Source organism: Tetrao urogallus (genome assembly GCF_951394365.1).
Source record: "Tetrao urogallus genome assembly, chromosome: 6".
In the NCBI taxonomy this organism is placed as follows: domain Eukaryota; kingdom Metazoa; phylum Chordata; class Aves; order Galliformes; family Phasianidae; genus Tetrao; species Tetrao urogallus.
The window spans coordinates 33,992,503-34,005,556 of NC_136819.1; the positions used below are offsets into that span (position 1 = coordinate 33,992,503).

General features: G+C 36.7%; 1 protein-coding gene across 2 annotated transcripts in view; it reads right to left on the minus strand.

The window, feature by feature from the left end:
- Positions 1–448: 448 nt before the first annotated feature.
- The window catches only part of PRKD1 (protein kinase D1), a gene marked incomplete at both ends in the record, with an annotated part of 107,921 nt that continues 95,315 nt past the window's right edge, over positions 449–13,054 (minus strand). For both annotated transcript variants that reach the window (XM_079537771.1, XM_079537770.1), the window contains 7 exons: positions 449–667; positions 3,637–3,722; positions 8,297–8,564; positions 9,163–9,261; positions 10,669–10,830; positions 11,313–11,419; positions 12,440–12,512. In XM_079537771.1, the coding sequence (XP_079393897.1) occupies positions 449–667; positions 3,637–3,722; positions 8,297–8,564; positions 9,163–9,261; positions 10,669–10,830; positions 11,313–11,419; positions 12,440–12,512 (1,014 nt within the window). The remainder of the gene's footprint in view (positions 668–3,636; positions 3,723–8,296; positions 8,565–9,162; positions 9,262–10,668; positions 10,831–11,312; positions 11,420–12,439; positions 12,513–13,054) is intronic.

Consider the following 13,054-nt stretch of genomic DNA (forward strand, 5'->3'; position numbering starts at 1 on the left):
AGTAGTAGTTGTTCACAGAACAGCAGTAATAACCTACTCTTCAAGAGTTTACTTACAATTACAAAACTAATGATGCAAAAAACAACAACAAACAAAAAAACACAGATCTTCATGGGAAAGTTCTCTTACCAAATAAGGCTCAAGTAAGAAAAACACTAGTTTGAAAAGGCACCGTGGAGACAGGTTTTAATACATTAAATACAACATGAATCATTCACAATAACAAGTTTAGTGTTTCTGGGGAACTTCTGTAAATACAACACAGTTGGTCACACAAAAATGTTTCTGTTGATTTGTCTTGGCAACTCAGATTCATCAACAGTGTAACAGCATAACAGCTTTGTTCCCATCTGACAGAAAATAATGGCAGTTCTGCAAGGCAAACGTTAAACCTGACCGTATGTATTTATTAATTCCACAGTGTTTTGACAGATTATAGGGATGCAACTTAAAGGATGCTGACACGCTCACTGAGGGCTTTCATTTCTGTTTCTTGTAGCGTGGTGTTTTCATTGTGGTTAGCACTCGGAGTGATAAGGTGTGCTGGATACTGCAGTCCATGTTCTCCTGAATACTGTTCCCATCGAGAGTCATCACTTTCATGGGTGATGTAACGCTCCCCCATTTTACATTCAAGCTCCCTTAAATCTAACCAGGTTTGATAGTCCTGAAATAAAGTAGTAGGATTTGTTTTAACATTTCTAAAATAAATGACATTTCCTTCTATTACCAATAATATGCAAAGTGCTATTAACTTGTCAATCTGCATCCCTATTGCCTCAGAACAGAGAAATTATACAATTAATAAATATGAAATCTGTCAATAGAAATAGGTCTATTCAGGTATGTTTGAATCATTAATTTTATTAAACTCTGCTATTAATATGGAGGTATTACAGGCTGTTTTACTGACTACTGAGATTCAAGACATGGGTGATAAAATAATTTCTTGTCACTCCGCCTGTGGAAAGGAAGGCCCTACAGTGGGATCTGGACATTGGGCAGAGGTCAATGGGATAAAATCCAACAAGGTTAAGTGTCAGGTCCTGTATTTTGGTCACAATAACCCCCGGCAACCCTAAAGGCTTGGGGCAGAGAGACTGGAAAGCTGCATGGAAGAAAAGGATCTAAAGGTGCTGATCAACACCTGTGAGTCAGCAGTGGGCCCAGGTGGCCAAGAAGGCCAATGGCATCTTGGTTTGTATCAGAATTAGTGTAGCCAGCAGGACCAGGGAGGTGATCATCCCCCTCTACTCAGCCCTGGTGAGGACACACCTCGAGTACTGCATTCAGATTCAGGCTCCTTACTACAAGAAAGACATTGAGGCCCTGGAGCGTGTCCAGAGAAAGGACATGAAGCTGGTGATGGATGTGGAGTGCAAGCCTTGTGAGGAATGGCTGAGGGAACTGGGATTGTTTAGTCTGGAGAAGTGAGTGCTCAGGGGAGACCTTATCTCTCTCTCTAGAACTACCTGAAAGTAGGTTATGTCCAAGCAGGGGTCAGACTCCTCTATCAGGTAATTAGTGTTAGGACAAGACGGAATATCTTTAATTTGCACCAGTGAAAGTTCAGGTTGGATATTAGGAAGAACTTCTTAGACAGAGCAGTTAGGCATTGGAACAAGTAGCCCAATGAAGAGGTAGTCACTCCCTGGAGGTCTTTAGGAAAGGGTAGATATAGTACTTAGGGACATGGTTTAAAGACAAATACTGGTGGGAGGTTGATAGTCACACTAGATGATCTAGTAGGTCTTTTCCAACCTTAATGATTTTATGAAAATGAAAAGGGAAAAAGTCATTCTTAAACAAACATCTACATCCTAATAATCTATATCATATAGTCAAGAAAGATGTTCTATCTTGGCATAAAGGTGTATTATGTAAATTCAACTTGAGTGAGAAAAGTATCTGTCCCATTCACCATTGCTCAAGGGAAAAAAGTGAATGAGAGGTGAAGAACAACATTCCATCACGTGAATCAGTCAGCATCCACACTGTAGAGATTACATCTCTGGTCTCCAAAAGCTCAGAAATATACTTTCTGATGACTGTGTGGGAAGAGAGCACAGTACTGGAAGAAAAGACTGAAAGGTGACAGGAAATCTGAGAGGAAGAAAATAAGCCTAGAAGGAATGTGAAGGCTGAGGGTGTGGTTGCAGCCCTTTTCCTCTTGTTCAGCAGGTCATGCTCCACTCTGAGAAACACTGGTAAAGTGTAGGGTACTGGAATAGGATCCAGGCATCAGTTCAGATGAGTATTCCTTTGGGATTGTGAACTACGCATCTGATCTGTGCTATGCCTCTGCACAGTTACTTTCCTATGCATATATGTGCATCCTTGGAAGATGAGTGACTGAGGGAACTGGGGCTATTTAGTATGGGGAAAAGGAGGCTGAGGGGAGACCTTATTGCTCTCTTCCAATACCTGAAAGGTGCTCACAGTGAGAGCAGGATTGGACTCTTCTCACTGGTGACAGGACGAGGGGAAATGGCCTCAAGTTGCACCAGGGGAGGTTTAAGTTGGATATCAGGAAAAACTTCTTTACAGAAAGGGTTGTTAAGCTCTGGAATAGGCTCCCCAGGGAGGTGGTTGAGTCACGGTCCCTGAATGTGTTTGAAAGCTGATCGGATGTGGTGCTCAGGGACATGATTTAGCAGAGGATTGTTAGAGTTAGGGTAGTATGGTTAGGTTGCAGTTGAACTTTATGATCTTGAAGGTCTTTTCCAACCGGAGTGATTCTAAGTGTGTGATGCAGTCAGTCCTGAGTCACGAGTTACATCCATTTCTGAGCACAGAGAATCCTTGAGGACACAGGCACCTCAGAAGCACTGGATGCTTAATGAGAAGCTTCAGCGACCCAGTCATTAATATTTGCAACAAAAATAATATTTTCCATTCTCACTGATAAGTTGTAAACTGTTCCTTAGATCTCATGGCTGATGTCCCAGTTAGGATTTGGTCTGTCCCATTCCCAAGGTGCCCAGTGCCTAGCTTGCCCTGCTCCATGCACTGATTCTGTTTTGTATCTTATAGCGTGCAGTGACTTTGCTACTGCCTCAATAAAAATCTAATATATAAGGAGCAGAAGACAATGGCTGCTAGCACATCAGAAATTATTAACATTTTAGTTTCGATTTGAGGATTTCAAATGAAAGTGGCTAATATATTTTCCTGGAAAGCATGCAGCTTCACTATCTCTTCTGATGACTGAAGGGCAGCCCACTGATTAGTTTTAATACTAAGGGAATCAAGGTAGAATCTAGGCAATTAGATAATGCAAGTCAAGTGAGTATAAAGGTTTATTTCCACCATTACATCTATCTATCTATCTATCTATCTATCTATCTACACATACACACACACAAACATATATATAAAACATTCTTAGTGGACAAACAAGATAAATTATTCCTGCATTGTATTTTGAAAACATGAGAGAGTTTAGCATTGGAATTTTGTATTTCAAAAACTAATTAGAATCTATTGGTAAATTGGTAAAGAAGTACGTGGTTCTCAAGATCAGAAAGCACCTTCAGGTTTGTAGATCTGTTTAGATTCTATTGTACTTAACAATAAAAATGTTTATATACTGGGAACGTAAATGCATAGGAAGAAACAGGGAGTTTGTAGCAATACCTGTAACCAGGGGTGGCTTAACGTTTTGTCCACGCTGTAGCGCTTTCTCATTTTCACTTGCAACAAATTATTTATTAGATCAATAGCTGGAAAAAAAAATATTAGAGCATATCAGTTGAAATGTATTTGTTTCAACTAAGGCATACAAACAGAGACAGACAAACACGGTAGTTGTGAAATGAGGGCAGTTATCTCTCCACTCTCCAGCATTTTACAAACTGCATTCACTGTGGATGTTCCTGAAAGTACTCATGCAAACCTTCCTAATAGGATTACATTTTACTAAACAGCTGCCTGCTAGCTACTATATCGTCTATCTCTTAGTGTTTACTTGTAGGCAGGTAACAAAGACTGAAGTCAATTCTCACTCAGCTCCTCCTCAAGTGAAAAAATACTTATGTGAGGACAACAGTATAATGCAGATACCACAGCAGTTTATAGTAAACACACATGCACATTTCTTTGAGACTCCCAGTATCACTGCTGAAGTGACATTGTTGGATGACTGAGAGCAGCAGCTTCAAGGTAGAAAGTGGAATAAGCGGGGTTACAAAGTCAGCAATTTCAAAATACTACTACTCCTCATAGTTTGGAACTTGAGAATTTCTCTTTCACCCAAGAGGGGAAAGACAGATTAACCCTGCTGTTTTGGAAAACAAACGAGTTTTCAGAATGCCTCCATATGGTCCTGATCGGAATTCACTGGCTTTCCAATTCCACACCCACTCCTCAGACATTTTGAGAGGGAAGAAAAAAAAGAGAATGTAGCACACTCTCCTTTAGTGCACTAACAGAGAGATGGTAGCTAAAAATCTATTTGTCCACAAATGAGAAAATAAAATCTGGACCACCTTCTCTAGGAAGAACATGGTTTAGAATCCTCCATTGATCTGCTACATGACAATTTTGGCTCCTTTCAGGCCTCTGTCTGGATTTTTGCTCCATATTAGCATGTAAGAATGCACATGTAGGATTCTCTCTTACGTACAGCTGAGTAATTTCACATCTGTCAAGCATGCAGCCTGTTTTCAACAGTGTTAGCGATTGTTTCCAACTTTGATCTTTCAGTCCATCAAATCTGTATTATCTCAAAAGATTTAAACAGTATTTCCATACTGTTGAATATAAGGACAGAATTCCCTGAAAACATTTGTTCCTCTGCTTGTTCATATGTTTCACCTAATATGTCCTCTCTACGCTGGACATCCTTTTCAACTTCTTGGGTCTAATATGTACTATGTCAAGTTTTAGATCACTGATGGTGTGGCTTCATTCTCTGAATTTTTTGTAAATCATTGTATTCCTAATTTATTAATTTATTTTTGCATCAACTACAATTGATTGGAATACTACTTAAATTTCACAGATGTGAAATTACTCAGCTACAAGTAAAAGAGAACCCTGCTTGTACATTCTTATGCACTAAAATCTAGCAAAAATCCAGATGGAGGTCTGAATGAAGCCAAATTGTCATATAGCAGATGAATGAATTCAGAAGCATAAAATGGCTTGACAATACCTGAAGACAGAGAGAGCAGAAATAGCAGGTTAGACAAAGATTACCACAAAAATTACCTCTATGCTGCTATTTCTTCCAATTCTATTTTGACATACAAATGCATACTCAGTTTTCAGCAAGTAGTCATTCAAATATGAGATGCTATTGGAAAATGTGGAAAAATGCTACTGCATTTTGGGGATGGAAATCAGTGAAGACATTTCATGGATGAGTGCTCTGCTTGGGAAATGATGCTCATGGTACAGTTTTGGATATGGATATCAACTGGGAAAAAATATTTGTCAGGAATATAAAAGTTGAGAACTCTTAAATTTTATAGGCTAATTTTTAATGGGGGAAGAGGACAGAAATTTTGCTCATCCGTAATCCTAGCCTGTTAAAATTCTGAAGTAAGTTAGCATGCATAAATTGAAGTAAATTTTAATTGTCTTAGATGGTAAGTTAGGCAAGCCTAACTCTTGCAAGTTTGCTGAATTTTATGTTTATGCCTGCTATTACTGAGGCATGTACTGTTGTCTCTGGATGAAGTTACCATTATTAGAATCTATTGGTAATGTAAGATTTATAGTCAATTATTAGAGTGCCCGAATCCTTTTGGATGTATGAGAAGAAAGCACCAAGTAACGGAGAGCAAATATTTACTTCTACTCCAGTGGTTGGGGTCTACTTCTGGTGATCAGGATTTACTACGGGCCAACAGACCAAGGGGAGTCTGCTGACAAGGCCTTCTCCCTTCAGCGATAAGAAGCATCATGCTCACTGGCTCTCATCCTAATGGGGGATTTCAACCACCTGGATGACTGCTGGGAAAATAACAGGGTGGGCTGCAAGCAATTCAGTACACTCCTGAAATCTGCTGAGGATAACTTCCCGGAACAGATATGTATTGGACAGACCAACCAGCAGTGAGGTTCACCAATGCAGGTGATCTCATTAAAGAGGTTAAGATTTGAGGCAATTTGGCTGTAGCAATCATGCTCAGATTGGATTTGTGATCTCAAGGAATATGGGTCTGGAAAAGAGCAGATTCAGGACTCTGAACTTCAGGAGAGCAAAATTTTGTGTGTCTAAGGCATTATTGGATGGGATACATTGGGAAACTGTCCTTTGGGACATAGGAACAGAACAGAGCTAGCAGTTCTTTAAGGATACCTTTCTGAGAGCACAAGAGATTTACATTCCCCAAAATGTTTTTTATGTGTTAAATTCCACCTAGATAAAAAAAAGTTTGACAGAGATAGGTTGATAAATGTTTATTTATGGTTATTAGACGGGAGATAATGTCTAACCTCAAATTTTAGCTCCAGGAGTAATACTTGGATAGAGATCTAGATTCCAGCTCTCTGTTTTAAGAATCGTGGATCTGTTCAGATTTAGACTTGTGTTTACCACATCAGAATGGCTCATCAATTAACAATTTCAAGTATATAATGAAATGACAATGTAAAAGCAGATTTTAACATTATGATTTATTAAAGTGTGTGTTCTTTCTCCTACATGTTTTCAGCCTAATATCCATTTACTCTTAAAGAAGGCTGATGACTGTGTAGAAGGATAGATAACACTCTGGTAGGTGAGTTTTCTGTAGGTGCTCTACTCAATCTTCACCTCTGAATGTAGAAATTGATCTCGTGTCTACCACAGCAGAACTTGTGGAGACAGTTTCTTGCAGCTTCTCCTGTGTTGACTGCTATTTGCTTATTTCTAGTGCCAGAAAAAGCATTGCTGCCAACAGATTCTGTCAGCTTACATATCAGGGGTGCGTAGAGGTTCATGAGGACATCAGTGTGCAATTGTGCAGATTTATGGTTTTTTTTTTTGTTTTGTTTTGTTTTGTTTTTTAATATTTTCAACAGATATTATAAAAACTTCTACTGCTGAGACAGAATTCCAGAGAAGACAAAAAGAATTTTTCAGCTGAGAGCGTGTGGCTCAGTGTACACTACAGTAAGCAGTAGGCATATATCTCTTAAGTTACCATTAACATGTAAGTAAAACATTTCAGTTAAAAACAAGGAAAAATGGTCATCTGTCACTGTACTGTAAAAATAAAAATTCTGAATTATAATCTTTTAATTCAATTTGGAGTGCGTTGTAAGTCTGGGGGAAAAAAAAAAACAAAAAAATCCCAATCCAAACCTGACACATACAATGCTTCCTTTGCTTTAAGACTTACAAAGAAATCTTGCAGGAAGTTAAAGATATAAAGGCAATAATAAAAATAAAGAAATTATTAAATAAAAAAATCCAGTAAGCTGAAAGTGTTTGTTGTGTACTAGAAAACATTGGTGAAATCACAGCTGATATATTTTTAAATATTTCAAAAATCTCTTTGGGTCTCTCCAAGACTTCTCCCCACCCTTCCTCATGCTTCCTTCAACACCTGGAGAAATCTCTCACTAGAGGATTATGTCACAGGCAGGAAATGTCTAAAGCATCAAATATGACAAAACAGGGATACTTCATTATGGTATATAACGGCATCTGATTTTTTAAAAAAATTTCTTTTACTTTTTGCAGATATGTACAGGGGAGAAAATATATGAAAGCAGAATACACTTGTCATGGTTTTATGATTTTTGGTTATCACTATTCCTATCATAACATCATGTAGTGCACTGGTAGTTAAAGTGTTAATACTCCAGTTCCAGGCACCTGTCCGAAAGAGAAGAACTACATACCCCAGAAGGCTTTGCAGTCAGAGGGGAGATAAAACCCCTGGCAAGGTCACCTGATGCGCTCTTCTTTGTCAGGTTCTCCTCCCTGCTGCTCAGCTGGACTGCACATCTCACACCTCAGTGTTATGGTGAAGCCTATCCACCTTTTGGACACTCTTTCTCATTATATTTGACTTATTAGCTTCAATTCTAATTATATTGTATTACAGTGTGTTATTTTTCATTCTGATACCATATTTAGTAAATTAGTTTGTTTCTCCTCAGATTGTTGCCACTGTTTTTAATTATTTTGGGGCCCTCTGTTTCCCTTTTCCGGAGGCGCAGATTTTGTGAAATCCCTCCACTCCGCTGGTCACAGAACCGGGCCAAACCAGCCCATACACCATTGACATTCTTGGTGGAGAATGCAGGCAAAAGCTGTTTTTTTGGCATTTATATACAAACAGCCACAAATAGATATTACCTTCATGAGAGATTTCTTTCCAAGGATTGGGTGGATACATGAAAGCAGCATTCTGGATTTGGTCATGTATGTCCTCATCTTCATTGAATGGAAAGGTACCACTGAGACTTACATAAATGATAACACCCACAGACCACATATCCAGAGATCTGTTATAGCCTTTATTCCTCAGCACTTCTGGAGCAAGGTAGGCTGGTGTTCCTACAACCGAACGCCTGAAGGATTTCTCCCCAATAATTCGAGCAAAGCCGAAATCACAAAGTTTTACCTGTTTAAGGAGAATTGTCGTAAGTAAATTAAAGTAATAAAATTAAAATTAAGTAATAAATTAAAGTAAAAACATTTTTAATAAATAAAGTAAATTAAATATTTATTTATTTATTGTAACATTTATTTACTTTATTATTTATTTATTTATTTTAAAAAAGATTTTTATTATTAAATACAGTTGACATACTTTTATCATAGTTTAGTTGTACAATACATCTTCAGGAAACTTTATTTCTTTTAACCTTCTCATAGTTCACCAAGGCATTAGACTAGATTACCAATTCATTGCATTCCTTCATGTCATAAATAAACTGTAGTAGAGTGAAAGCGAAAACACAGGACAACTTAGAATGAAGGGAATGAAGTTTTGGAAGGGCCTAACTGCTTAGATTCCTTCCAAACAGAATGGTTGTTTTACAGATGACCTTTTCCCGAATGAATCAAGTTGACAGAAGTTAGTTCTTGAATTATCACTTTTTTGGACATTCAAATCTAATAATTTTGCGTAGTTCCTGGAACCAATACAGATAGATGCTTTTGTTTTTTTATAAAATAAGCAGAATTAGCACTTGTTAATTAGAATAATTTCTACTTGCCTGGGGGAAAGGATCTGCTGATGCCAATAATACATTTTCTGGTTTGAGGTCACAATGAACTATATTTTTGAAATGAAGATGTCTTAAAGCAACAAGGATCTGTGAAGAAACAAATCAGAATGAAATTCAGCTTTAAATGGGGAGTTATATATAAATTTATAAATTTTGGGGGTTTATATTACTTTGACAGCAACATTGACTAGAGAATCTAGGACTGCTGTAGAGAGAAACAACCCAACAAGAATGTATCTTTCTCTACAGTGTCACAGTGCAAGAAAAAAAAAGATCAGCTATGTTTCACTGTTTGAAACATGATTGTTCCCTCTCCAAAGATGTTATGTTCTAAACAACTTCAGGAAACTGCATTCTGAGTACGTTTCTTTGTTTGTTTTGGTGTTGTTGAAACTTTTAACACAGAAACATCTGCAAAATGGCTTTCCAGATATAAATTATTCACTCAAAAATTTTCATGGAAATATTCTGTGATCCAATTTAAGTATTTTCTTGAGGTGATAAAACAAAGAGCCTTACATGCATTTTTGTGCTGTTATGTGAACAAAATGCCAAGGAAGTGTAAGAGACATCCATCCTATCTCTGTGGTTTTAACTTCATTCCATCTGTCTGGTCAGAGGCTGCCAGAATTTTCCACTCTATTAGAACAGGCAATGGGTAGAGGCTGAATGAACCCATTAATGCAAGAAACCAAATTATAAAGTTGGTGGCAGTTTTGCCTATGAAAGTCTGAAAGCTAGAGAACCTGCTATGTTCAATTTCTAATAATAAGCTTCCACTGTAACACAACTGTTCCTGCTCCATTCTTTTTCTTGCCTTAACAAAAAAACAGGCTGCTGTGACTTTGAGGTGGCTCATTACTCAGCTGTGTATCTAAATTTAAACATATTGTGGGCGGCCAAGGAAACAATATGATAACATGACAACATGAAGAATAGAAAAAAAACAGACAAAAAACAAACAGATCAAATTATTAACAGATACCATACAGGAAGACAGACTCATTTTATCAGAGGTAGTTCTGAGATCCAATCTCAGTGCAGAAAAGAGGCACAGAAGATCATAGCACAAACTACAATGGTTGGGTATAGGGAAATTCGAAAGGCTCAAATTTCTTTCTGTAGTTCTTTAATGGTTTGCTATTTGCATTTTCAAGTCCTGTCTTGTCATTAATCCTTCAAGCATAAGTGAACCCATAACTTGATGGCTCTCTCATCCAGCAGCCAGGCAATTGCATGTGTATCTATGGCTAGGAACTCTTAATGGCTTACTAGAAATTAGATAATGTACACAAAGATGTATGTACCATCCCTGTTATTATTATTACAATCATTCTAATAATATTCATATTAAAGAATCATTCCATGATTCTATGATTATTATCCAGGCTTTTATATGAATGAAGGAGAAAAATTATGTCAAAATCAAAACATAAGAAACAGTGATAACAACTACTTCAAATATCTTTATAGGTCTATGGTTCAATTACTTACCTGAGTAATTAAAAACTTTGTTATTCTCTCTGGCAATCTGCCTTTTTCACTTGATAAGATCATCTCCAGCATGTCTCCATGGAGTTTTTCCATAACAACAAACACTCTTTCTGGTGTCTCAAACATGCACTCCAAATTTACAACCCCAGGATGATGAAGATTCTAGTAAAAGTAAATACAACATTTGAACAACACAGATATCCCTATATGATTAGTAGGTTTTATGATTACATAACTAACCTCCAGGCTCCCCTAAAACAGAAAATATTTCAGTTTTTCTTATTTTAAATTGCTTACTTCATCTGTAGGCAACAGGCATAACATTTCTAGGGATGCTATAAAAGAATGCATTAACTTAAAATTAGTTAAACATACATTATTGTGCCTGGTGCTTTAGATTGTAGAGATTACAGCTCCTAACATAACATTCCCAGTACTGTTAGTCTTGACTATTTATGAAGATTAGGCTGCAAAAATGCTAGAATTTTCAGCAAAAACAATAGCCATTATCAACTGAAATAATTACATTATCTGGTATTTATTCCTTGTTCATTGCAGAGGAGTTGGACTAGATGACCTTTAAGAGTTTCTTCCAACTCAAAAGATTCTATGACTTGTAAAAATGAAAAATAATAGCAAAATACCTGTAAAATTGCAACCTCATTACGAAGTTGGCTTTCCTGTTTAGTTGGAAATCTTAGTTTGTCTATTATTTTAATGGCAACATCTCTTCCTGTTTTGCGATGCTTTCCTGCATTAATAAAACAGAAGGCCTCCATCAATTAACATGATTAATTCCGAAAAGTGTTCCACTTTTACTTGATTGTATAATTGACCACAAGTAAGTGGCAATTATGTACAACTATGCACAACAAAGTAAATCCCAGAGCAAGTCTGCTGCAAGTTAAATAAAGTGAAATAAATAATTGAAAGCTCTCTTCCATTTCCTTTTTCCCTTCCCTTTTATGATCAAACTTTTTCTCACCTGACAAAGCTGTTGAAACATGTCAGGAATACAAGCATATAAAAAAATTTAGTTTTGCCTTTCAACAATATACATGTAAAATTAGCTTTCTCACATACTTTTTCCTTCTCATATACTTAAAATAGAGTTCTTTGCAACTGGCAGGTCATAGGTTACAGTGGTAGTTCCAGAGTAGCAAATAATGAAATAGGTGATTGCCTTAAAGAATCTAACTTCCTGTCCCAGTTTTATCAGAGACCCAGAGATTTTTCAGTGAGAATGTTAGTTAGTTATCACTCACTTGTCTCAAACAACTGTACCTAAGCACCCTCCTCAAAACTGCTGAAAAAATGAGGAACAAAATGGAGAAACAGAACGTGAAAAAAATAAATAATCAAAACAAGCTATTAAGAACAAAGAAAAAAGAATCACAAAGTTGTGCCAAGAAAAATAGCAAGAAATGATGACTTTCTCCCCCTTCTTTCATTACCTAAGAAATATACTTCAATTCTCTTCTCAAAGAGAGACAGTTCTGTACTTTGGGGTCTGCATTACTACAGCTACATTGCTACACTACATTATGACATTACTACAGTTATTAAGTATACTAACCTGTTGTTGGCAGAAAACTTCATAACAAAAAAAGACCTTGTCAACACTAAGTAGTGTCCTTCTTTAATGAATATTACTTACATTAAACACTGGGTAGCTAATTTCTGTAATAAAGTACTTCACAATCCAAATACTTTCAGGTTTGCTAAATTTTTTCAGCCTTAAGCATAACTGTACAACTCACCAGAAACCTACCTCCATAAACAATTCCAAACTGTCCTGATCCCAACACCTCATCTGGGAAGATCTGGTACACAGTGCTGATATCCTGCTTACATAAACACAACAAACATTAATCTCCGAAATATGGGAAAAATATATATATATTTGATCAGTGTGCATACATGTACTCTACAGTACATTTCAAAACACGCCTGCCAGAACATTAATGAGAGTTTTCTTAAAAGAATCAATAACCAAAATTGCAGCCTCATCTTAGTACAAAAAATATTGGATGTGTTAGTGGTGACAAGAAAAGGCTTATGATAGCCTTACTAAGTTCAACAGAAATGCCATGTATTAATGACTTCTGCTTGCTTTCCTTTAGGTAATTAACAATCTGAAAAGATAAGTTGTTAAATTCTGCTTTAAGCTACATAACATCTATGTAATAGTTGTGTCTCAAGGAAAAGATACTATAAAATTGATTTTTTTTCAAAAGTGAATAATGCTAATCGTTTGTTACTTTCTACAGTGTAAGTAGGAAAAAATGGCTGATTGGAACTCTTCTCTAACATTCCCTTTTGCAAAACAGATCAATGACTTCACATACTTAATCATATCATATCTAGCAGAAGCATTCAGAGAACA